Source organism: Salmo salar, chromosome 23, assembly GCF_965601325.2.
Source record: "Salmo salar chromosome 23, fSalSal1, whole genome shotgun sequence".
Classification (NCBI taxonomy): domain Eukaryota; kingdom Metazoa; phylum Chordata; class Actinopteri; order Salmoniformes; family Salmonidae; genus Salmo; species Salmo salar.
In genome coordinates, this window is record NC_138313.1 from 18173528 (window position 1) to 18185000 (window position 11473).

The 11473-nt window shown below is 44.8% G+C and overlaps 1 protein-coding gene across 1 annotated transcript in view; it reads left to right on the forward strand.

The window, feature by feature from the left end:
• The window catches only part of tgfbr3 (transforming growth factor, beta receptor III), a 153623-nt gene that overhangs the window by 69730 nt on the left and 72420 nt on the right, over window positions 1-11473 (forward strand). The window contains exon 4 of the mRNA XM_014169092.3: window positions 10188-10325. Within this exon, the coding sequence (XP_014024567.2) occupies window positions 10188-10325 (138 nt within the window). The remainder of the gene's footprint in view (window positions 1-10187; window positions 10326-11473) is intronic.

An 11473-nucleotide genomic window follows, 5' to 3' on the forward strand; every position in this document is an offset into this window, starting at 1 on the left:
CATTCAGAATGCTCGACGCAGGCGGCTGGCCGAATGCCTTGAATCATCCTGTAGTTATTACTGACTGGCAGAGAAGAATGTCTCACTTGGAATATGTGTTCGACATACCTTAATCGACAGACATAGTTCTTGTTTATTGCAATTGCATCATCCTCCCTTTGCATATTGTATTGGTAATTTACGGGAAATCTGTTAAGATTGCCTACAGTAATGATTCATCAACTGAGATAGTTTTGTATTTAATGGAATGGTATTTTCCTTGTTTACGTACATATGCTCTGACCAGTCACGGTATGCCATCTGGGACTGGCCTGGCGGGCCGGGGCTGGCAACAGCTGTCGTCCTGTGAGGGTTGTGTGAGGGGTTTGATTTCAGCGTAACGTGATAGGTCCAGACAAGCCTCCATCCCTCTCCGTCCCTGGCCAGTCACTAGCGTGGCTGTGTCTCAAATGGCAGCCTATTCCCATCCCTATATAGTAGACAGGGCACTGGTCAAAAGTAGTGCACTATACTGGGAATAGGGTTCCATTTGGGACTGTAATGGATCCAGGACACACAAATCCCTGGACCAGGCTCCCCATCATCAATCAGGCAGGGCTTCCTGGCTCCTGCTGGGACTCTCAGACCCTCTCTACAGGGGTATCTGGAGGTGCCTGGCAGCCTCCAGGCGCATCCCAAATGGCACCCTATTCCCTATTTAGTGCACTACTTTGACCAGGACCCATAGGGTTCTAGTCAAAAGTAGTGCACTATATAGGGAATAGATTGCCATTTGGGACGCACACTCCGTGTGTACTTCAGGGCAGGGCAACGCCACCTGATCCCAGCCTACTGAACAGGTGTGCAACTGGGCCGTAGGGGCTTTGATCCCAGGGGCCTCTGGTCATCTGGTCCTCCTGTCTTCACTCCCTGGCTGGGCCATGCCTGCTGAGACCCCTGGTTTCAGACACACTTTGCAGCCCCCTGGGCCCTGCCTGCTGTGACATGGTCTAAATCACATTAATCACATTATCACAGACTGAGGACTGTAGAATGCAGAGTATAGACAATCCCAACGCTGGACAGTGTTTGTGTCGGTCTATCTGCTACCACGGCAATGGGCCAGATGGAACCCGGATGGAAGGCATCTCAGTCTCTCTGTGGGCAGATAGAGACACAAAGCAGCTGCTGCTCAGCTCGCCTCTGTCGTCTACACATCCGACTGGTAGAAGTATGTGAGGGGATGGGGAGTTGGCACTGGGAGTGTGGACTGGGACTGGGAGTGGGAGTGTGGACTGGGAGTGCAGTGGGAAAGTGGCTGTTGGTTCCAGTTCTTCCACATCTGATAGATTGGTATCACATTATCTCCCGCTGGTCGTTCAGTTCAGCTTCCCACATTGGTAAGTGTGAAAGATCATGGATTGATGCCGTCCTCCGTTGATCTATAATGTCTGGAAGTTGACTGGCTAAATTGTCTCAAGGTGGACATTGAGAAGCATATTCTCCAGGTATTTCTACGTGAGTGACCCTCCCATTTGCGCATTCAGTCTGACATTAGAGAGGGTATCATGATGCTGTTAATGTGATTATATTGGGCTCTCCTGCACTAATTTCTCTTAACCTCTGCCATTTTGTCTCCCCGTAACTGTGTTTATGCCTTATTGCCTTTGCTTTTCTGGTGACTCACTTGTTTTGGAATTGTTTCTGTCTGGTGCTAAAATTCCATAACTTTTACAGATCTCTCTCTCTCTCTCTCTCTCTCTGTCTCTCTGTCTCTCTGTCTCTCTGTGTGTGTGTTCAAAGCCAAGGCCCCTGAAGCCAGCAGAATGAGAGCAGGTATGATTGTTTCTGGGTTGCCTTGCGTTCGGTTATTCTCCCAGGAGGGATGCAGATGATTTTTCCAGTCTGGACAGAGGGGGAGGCTTAAGTAGACTAGATGCTCATCTAAGATTTTCCACGAGGACAAACATGAAGAAAGGAGTGAGAGGAAAAAAAGATAGAGAAAGCTATGGGAGACTTGTGGGGCTTTCGCCTCGCTTGTTGTGTGACTGTGTGTGTGTGGAGCATCTGCCAGACTTGGGTGGGTGCATGTGTGTGTGACTATGCGTGTGGAGCGTCTCTGAGCCCCCTCTGAGCCCCCTTGGAGATAAGCGTACTGTAATTTCTTCCATTCGTCTCTCTCCAAGTTCTTTTTTTATTATGATTATTGCAGCACTTTTATGGCCCATACCGCTAAACACTCTCATTTTCTCTCCTCCCTTCTCCTCCTCCTCTCTTCTACAGTGTCTTAGATCTGTAGGAGACTATGATCAGGAGGCTTTGAAGCCATGCACCTACTCTCTCTAGGACTATTCTCTCGGCTGTGTCTCACTCTCCTCTGGCCTAAAAATGTGTCAAAGGGTCAAAACTGTCCACTTTGAATATCAACAGTGTTTTAGAGATGGTCAATGGGGGAGATGGTGTAAGGAGACTGGGTCTGGCAAGGTGGGGCGTGGTGGAGTGTGTGTGTGTGTGTGTGTGCGTGCGTGCGCTTCATATCATGTCTCAGTGACAGCATGAAAAAACCCAGAAGGGGAGAGAAAGTGTGTGGGAGTGTATGATTGATGCAACTGAATAACTTTCTGTCTGTCCAATGCTGTAGTTTGGTCTGGTTCAATGGAGTTTCTGTTGTCTGAGCTAACAGTTCTGCTTAAGCGATTTACCGGCTACTTTAAAGACGTTGTCTGCCTCATAACAGAGTCTGAAGAATTTAATCATTGTTTATGTTTAACTGTGGTTAACCTTGGAATATATCAACCATTACATCTTAAGAGCCTATCCGTTAATGTAACAGACCACGTAAACATGGCAAAAGGTTTTCTTCAGAAGATAAGTATCTGAGGTTTGAACTATGCTGAGCCGTGAACAAACAACTTGTTTGTGCGTACATGCTCTGAATATTTTCTTGGCTCTGGTATACAACTGAAATATCATGAAACTCCCAGACACAATGCGCATTCATGTGTTCATCATTGACACTCCCTGTACTGTGATTTGAAATGTGCTGTTGCCAGTTACAACTTAAAACACAAGAAGTCTTCCCTCTTTTTGACATCTGAACCTGCCTTAACTGATTGAGTTAGGATTGATTTATGGCCAGTAAATGTTAATAATATGACACTGACAGAACTCCTTGTGGGTGATTTACAAACTCTGTCCATTCACACACAGGAAGAGCTTAATATGATTAGCCTGGGAATAAAGTTAAAGCTAGACGGAACGAAACGGAGAGAGATAAAGGAGAGAGAGAGAGAGAGAGAGAGAGAGAGAGAGAGAGAGAGAGATGAAGTGAAAGAAGGTTTAACAAACTGACAAGTTAAACTATAGTTCTCCCCCCCTCCTATCAGTATCCCTCAAAACTAGATATGTACTGTATGTCACTTGAACAGGTATCCATTGGAATCCATCAGAGTGTATTTACCCCAAACAGTGGAGGCTGCCGAGGGGAGGATGGCTCATAATAATGTCTGGACCGGAGTTAAAAGAATGGCATCAAACGCATGGAAACGATGTGTTTGATCTATTTGATATCATTCCACTAATTCCGCTTCAGCCATTACCACGAGCCCATCCTCCCCAATGAAAGTGACACCAACGTCCTGTGACGCCCAGGTAACCTTGCACAGCGCATATACAGTTGAAGTCAGAAGTTTATATACAGTGGGGGGGGGGAAGTATTTGATCCCCTGCTGATTTTGTACATTTTCCCACTGACAAAGAAAGGATCAGTCTATAATTTTAATGGTAGGTTTATTTGAACAGTGAGAGACAGAATAACAACAAAAATATCCAGAAAAACACATGTCAAAAATGTTATAAATTGATTTGCATTTTAATGAGGGAAATAAGTATTTGACCCCCCTCTCAATCAGAAAGATTTCTGGCTCCCAGGTGTCTTTTATACAGGTAACGAGCTGAGATTAGGAGCACACTCTTAAAGGGAATGCTCCTAAACACAGCTTGTTACCTGTAAAAAAGACACCTGTCCACAGAAGCAATCAATCAATCAGATTCCAAACTCTCCACCATGGCCAAGACCAAAGAGCTCTCCAAGGATGTCAGGGACAAGATTGTAGACCTACATAAGGCTGGAATGGGCTACAAGAGCATCGCCAAGCAGCTTGGTGAGAAGGTGACAACATTTGGTGCGATTATTCGCAAATGGAAGAAACACCAAAGAACTGTCAATCTCCCTCGGCCTGGGGCTCCATGCAAGATCTCACCTCGTGGAGTTGCAATGATCATGAGAATGGTGAGGAATCAGCCCAGAACTACATGGGAGGATCTTGTCAATGATCTCAAGGCAGCTGGGACCATAGTCACCAAGAAAACAATTGGTAACACACTACGCCGTGAAGGACTGAAATCCTGCAGCGCCCGCAAGGTCCCCCTGCTCAAGAATACATATACATGCCCGTCTGAAGTTTGCCAATGAACATCTGAATGACTCAGAGGACAACTGGGGAAAGTGTTGTGGTCAGATGAGACCAAAATGGAGCTCTTTGACATCAACTCAACTCGCCGTGTTTGGAGGAGGAGGAATGCTGCCTATGACCCCAAGAACACCATCTCCACCGTCAAACATGGAGGTGGAAACATTATGCTTTGGGGGTGTTTTTCTGCTAAGGGGACAGGACAACTTCACCGCATCAAAGGGACGATGGACGGGGCCATGTACCTTCAAATCTTGGGTGAGAACCTCCTTCCCTCAGCCAGGGCATTGAAAATGGGTCGTGGATGGGTATTCCAGCATGACAATGACCCAAAACACACGGCCAAGGCAACAAAGGAGTGGCTCAAGAAGAAGCACATTAAGGTCCTGGAGTGGCCTAGCCAGTCTCCAGACCTTAATCCCATAGAAAATCTGTGGAGGGAGTTTAAGGTCCGAGTTGCCAAACGTCAGCCTCGAAGCCTTAATGACTTGGAGAAGATCTGCAAAGAGGAGTGGGACAACATCCCTCCTGAGATGTGTGCAAACCTGGTGGCCAACTACAAGACACGTCTGACCTCTGTGATTGCCAACAAGGGTTTTGCCACCAAGTACTAAGTCATGTTTTGCAGAGGGGCCAAATACTTATTTCCCTCATTAAAATGCAAATCATTTTATAACATTTTTGACATGCGGTTTTCTGTATTTTTTGTTGTTGTTATTCTGTCTCTCACTGTTCAAATAAACCTGCTATTAAAATTATAGACTGATAATTTCTTTGTAAGTGGGCAAACGTACAAAATCAGCAGGGGATCAAATACTTTTTTCCCCCACTGTACACCTTAGCCAAATACATTTAATCGCAGGTTTTCACAATTCCTGACATTTAATCCTAGTAAAAATTCCCTGTCTTAGGTCAGTTAGGATCACCACTTTATTTTAAGAATGTGAAATGTCAGAATAATAGTAGAGAGAATGATTTATTTCAGCTTTTATTTCTTTCATCACATTCCCAGTGGGTCAGAAGTTTACATACACTCAATTAGTATTTGGTAGCATTGCCTTTAAATTGTTTACCTTGGGTCAAATGTTTCGGGTAGCCTTCCAGAAGCTTCCCACAATAAGTTGGGTACATTTTGGCCCATTCCTTCTGACAGAGCTGGTGTAACTGAGACAGATTTGTAGTTATCCTTGCTCGCACACACTTTTTCAGTCCTTCCCACAAATTTTCTATGGGATTGAGGTCAGGGCTTTGTGATGGCCACTCCAATACCTTGGCTTTGTTGTCCTTAATTGCCACAACTTTGGAAGTATGCTTGAGGTCATTGTCCATTTGGAAGACCCATTTGCGACCAATCTTTAACTTCCTGACTGATGTCTTGAGATGTTGCTTCAATATATCCACATCATTTTCCTTTTTCAATATGCCATCTATTTTGTGAAGTGCACCAGTCCCTCCTGCAGCAAAGCACCCCCACAACATGATGCTGCCACCCCTGTGCTTCACAGTTGGGATGGTGTTCTTCGGCTTGCAAGCATCCCCCTTTTTCCTCAAAACATGACAATGGTCATTATGGCCAAACAGCTCTATTTTTGTTTCATCAGACCAGAGGACATTTCTCCAAAAAGGCTTTTTTATGGAAGTTTTGTAGCAGTGGCCTCTTCCTTGGTGAGAGGCCTTTCGGGTTATGTCGATATAGGACTCGTTTTACTGTGGATATAAATACTTTTGTACCTGTTTCCTCCAGCATCTTCACAAGGTCCTTTGCTGTTGTTCTGGGATTAATTTGCACTTTTCGCACGAAAGTACATTAATCTCTAGGAGACAGAGCGCGTCTCCTTCCTGAGCGGTGTGATGGCTGCGTGGTCCCATGGTGTTTATACTTGCGTACTATTGTTTGTACAGATGAACGTGGTACCTTCAGGCGTTTGGAAATTGCTCCCAATGATGAACCAGACTTGTGGAGGTCTCCAAGTAAAGAGGCACTGAGTTTGATGGTAGGCCTTGAAATACATCCACAGGTACACCTCCAATTGACTCAAATTATGTTAATTAGCCTATCAGAAGCTTCTAAAGCCATTACACCATTTTCTGGAATTTTACAAGCTGTTTAAAGGCATAGTCAACTTAGTGTATGTAAACTTCTGACCCACTGGAATTGTGATACAGTGAATTATAAGTGAAATAATCTGTCTGTAAACAATTGTTGGAAAAATGACTTGTGTCATTCACAAAGTTGATGTCCTAACAAACTTGCCAAAACTATAGTTCGTTAACAAGAAATCTATGGAGTGGTTTAAAAACGAGTTTTAGTGATTCCAGCCTAAGTGTATGTAAACTTCCGACTTCAACTGTACCTGTAAGCCTGGGATATCAACGATTCAAAGTGGGCCTGAGTGGGAGTGACCATATAAGTTTGTGGGAGTGACCTACTGAGTAAAGTATTTATCATCAATCCGTTTTTGCGTCTCACATAACTGTGAGGCGTGGAAAACAGGGTTAGGGTAAAATGATTGGTCGGTAGATTAAGCCGATGCTTATGCGCCGGAAGTTTCTCTCTGTCTTTCTGTGTTGGCTAATGAAGTCCAAGTTTGACGCTTTGGTCTGCGAACAATACACCTTTTCTGCAGTCAAATGACCAAATCACCCTCTAGTGGCCTCATGGGTGGAATGTTATTAATTTTTTTCATAATTTTATAATTAATAAACATATATTTATTTTAAATGCTGAAAACCTGGTGTTTCTATGGCAAACAGTTTTGTTATATTTCAGTCTTCTGTGATGTATATAAAGTGTAATATTGGGATGCAAACTCAATGTAATACATTTCAACTCTTTATCTGACATGGTACAGGTGTCTTCTTTTTTTAAGGCCATAACCATGTGTGTCAGGTGTATAATTTTGTTTCAAAGTAGATTTATTTAAGACTACCAATAAACACTCTGTGTGACCATGATTTATCCCACTGCAGTAAAAGGTTAACTCCCAGGTAACAGAACACCTCTTCCAATCTGATAGTGGAGTTCAGCTCATAAAACATTGATTGTGATAAAGTTGTGGCCTATTTATCAAACAGCTGATGGGGGGCTGAATTTTAACATGTCCAAAGCAGGGTCTGGTTTCAGTGAGGCCTTCAGGCCTCTAAATCACCAGGCTAGATTTGGTCTTGAGGGCCCAGCCTGGGCCAGCAGTGCAGGGCAACAACACGTCCCAACAGTGGGAGTTCACTGGATTTCTCCTCTCCCTGTCACTGACAGACGGCGAGAATACAATTTAATGACGGTCTGGAAGCCATAGCTGAAGCCGTAGCTCACGCACACACACACACGTCAAGGAGAAGGGAAGACATAGCTCGCTCATAGCTCCACTCTGTGGAGTTGTGGGTAACAGAGGCTTGCTCCGTCGATCGGAGAAAAAAAAAAAAATCCTCAGCGCTCCTAACAAAGCCTCCAGTGTGTGAGCGTTCAGATAGCAGCGTCCAGAGAGAGACCACATATTAGAGCTGAGTTACTGCCTTCCCCGGCGATTCATAGCTCACGGTCATACAGGCTCATTGAGATTATCAGTACAGTTAGTGTATATAAACAAAAAAAATAAAAAGACAACAATCCGTAACATTATAGCTCTGTAATTGCGCAGGAACAGTCAACAGAGTGGTCTGCAATGTTTTGATAACATTGATACCACAAAAATAGCCGCAGTAAAGAACAAGCTCTGCTATTTGCCGAGTGAAGCAGCTGTGTGAAATGAAAGGGGCTGGTGGTTTTAATGCACTGTAGTTGACCCTACGCTGACTCGTACATTTTATACTGTGGGTTCCTCCCCTTAGCTCTGTAAAGGTTCCGGTTCCTAATTTCTGTGTGTTTCGCAGTGTTATGCTGTGTTGCTCCCACACCTGGTGGAAATGGCTCCAATCATAGAAATGCTAATGACAACAACCGCAAGTTGATATCATTTGTAAATGGCACAGTAATGTCACTATTCCTGCATTTATCAAGTTGCTGTTGTTGACATACGTGTTTATGACATGCTTATGTACTGCTTATGAATGTGCTACAGTGCATTTGGAAAGTATTCAGACCCCTTGACTTTTTCCACATTTTGTTACGTTACAGCCTTATTCTAAAATGTATTGAATACTTTTTGTCCTTCATCAATCTACACACAATACCCCATGATGACAATGCAAAAACAGGTTTTTAGAATTTTTTGCAAATGTATATGGGGGAAAAAATGGCATATTTACATAAGTATTCAGACCCTTTATTCAGTACTTTGTTGAAGCATCTTTGGCAGCGATTACAGCCTTGAGTATGACGTTACAAGCTCTGTCAAGTTGGATGGGGAGCATCGCTGCAGAGCAATTTTCAGGTCTCTCCAGAGATGTTCGATCAGGTTCGAGACTTGTCCGAAAGGCACTCCTGCATCGTCTTGGCTGTGTGCTAAGGGTCGTTGTCCTGTTGGAAGTTGAACCTTTGCCCCAGTCGGAGGTCCTGAGTGCTCTGGAGCAGGTTTTCATCAAGGATCTCTCTGTACTTTGCTCCGTTCATCTTTGCCTCGATCTTGACTAGTCTCCCAGTCCCTGTTGCTGAAAAACATCCCCACAGCATGATGCTGCCACCACCATGCTTCACCATAGGGATGGTGCCAGGTTTCCTCCAGATGTGACGCTTGGCATTCAGGCTTGGTTTCAGCAGACCAGAGAATCTTGTTTCTCATGGTCTGAGATTCCTTTAGGTGCCTTTTGGCAAACTCCAAGCAGGCTGTTATGTGCCTTTTACTGAGGAGTGGCTTCCGTCTGGCCACTCTACCACAAAGGCCTGATTGGTGGAGTGCTGCAGAGATGGTTGTCCTTGTCCTTCTGTAAGGTTCTCCCATCTCCACAGAGGAACTCTGAAGCTCTGTCAGAGTGATCATCGGGTTCTTGGTCACCTCCCTGACCAAGGCCCTTCTCCCCCGATTGCTCAGTTTGGCCAAGCGGCCAGCTCTAGGAAGAGTCTTGGTGGTTCCAAACTTATTCCATTTAAGAATGATAGAGGCCACTGTGTTCTTGGGGACCTTCAATGCTGCAGACATTTTTTGGTACCCTTCCCCAGATCTGTGCCCTAACACAGTCCTGTCTCGGAGCTCTACGGACAATTCCTTCGACCTCATGGCTTGTTTTTTGCTCTGACATGCACTGTCAACTGTGGGACCGTATATAGACAGGTGTGTGCCTTTCCAAATCATGTCCAATCAGTTGAATTGACCACAGGTGGACTCAAATCAAGTTGTGGAAACATCTCAAGGATGATCAATGGAAACAGGATGCACCTGAGCTCATTTCGAGTCTCATAGCAAAGAGTCTGAATACTTATGTAAATAAGGTATTTCTGTTTTTTCTCAAAACCCGTATGCGCTTTGTCATTATGGGGTATTGTGAGCTTGATGAGTACAAAAAATAAATGTAATCAATTTAAGAATAAGGCTGTAACGTAACAAAATGTTGAGAAAGGGAAGGGGTCAGAATACTTCCCGAATGCACTGTATGTCCTGCTTTCTCCTACCCCGAGGACCCCATTGAAAATACGTGTTCTTCTGGGATTTCTGTCCTTTACTCTATGACTTTTACCCCATATCATCAATCAATCAATCATGGGGTTTGAATGTCATTAAGTCCTTATGTACTGTAGGTACCCTTCATATAAAGTGTTACCTAATGTCCTCTAACCCTCTCCTGCTGTCGTCCTGTTCCCAGGTGGAGCTGCACCTGAAGCCCATCCAGTCCCTACTGGTGCACCAGAAGCCCCTGGTGTTTGTGCTAAACTCCCCCCAGCCTGTGGTCTGGGACATCAGGACAGAGAAACTAGCCCTGGGCATCAAACACACCTTCCATGTAAGTCAAGATTGAACTAAGTTCCCCTTCCAATCTCTCGCTCGCTCGCTCGCTCTTTCTTTCACTCGCTCGCTCTCTCTCTCGCTCCTTCTCTTTCTCTTGCTCTCTCACCCTATGTCATTCTATTTCTCTCTCTCACCCTCTCACTCTCTCTGTCACTTTCTCTCTTACCCTCTCTGTCAATCTCTCTCTCTCTCTCTCTCTCTCTCACCCTCTGTCTCTCTGTCTGTCTCTCTCGCTCTCTCTCTCTCTCTCTCTCTCTCTCTCTGTCCCACTCCATTAGGTCCATTTCCAATCTCTCTCTCTTAGTCCACTTACTTCCATGTATTTATTTCCTCATACCATTCTTTATTAACATTCAGGCGTCGTCCAGTTTTCTCTGTGAGACGTTAAGGAAGCAATTCTTTTGCAGAGGAAACCTGTGCTACGTTATGGTCTAGACGAGAAGAGCTCTTAGCCGTTGGTTACAGATTTATCATGTGTTACACAGTCTGTGGACAACAACAACCCCAGTCTATGGACAACAAAAACCAACCACACATACAGACACACACACACACTCTCCCACATGCCCTGTGGTGAGACGTTAATGTCTGTATGGCAGTAGTTAATGTGTAATGTGCATCAGTGGTTTACCCATGGATACAGGCTCTTCCTTACACTGTGCAGACACACACCCTTTCCACTTCCTCCTGTTGTAAACCCTAATAATCAGTGACAGACATACACCACTTTAATGGCTAACACACCACTGCTTTAGGACTTCGTTGCTATCAACCCTCAAGTGATTGGTGAACTCTTGTTTACATGCCAGATGATAGGCTATAGTTTTGCTTAGCCTGTTCCCAGATCTGTTTAAGTGCTGTCTTGCCAATTCCTACGGTCATTGTCACACCAGGCTACATTATGCTACACTCATCCAGTGTCACGTAGAGAGTTGTGTGCTGGCCGGAAACCCTCTGACACAGTCGGGGATGAAGCGTATTTATACTAGAAGATAAAGTGGGTCGGTGACATCAGCTCTGTTGGCGCTGGAGTCCCTAACAACATTGTTTTTTAATCTGGCTTTTAAACAGTAAAGGGCTCTTCCCTCCCACCCTCCCCTTACTTCCCCCCCTCCCTTCTTTCCCTCCCTCCTCCCCCTCCCT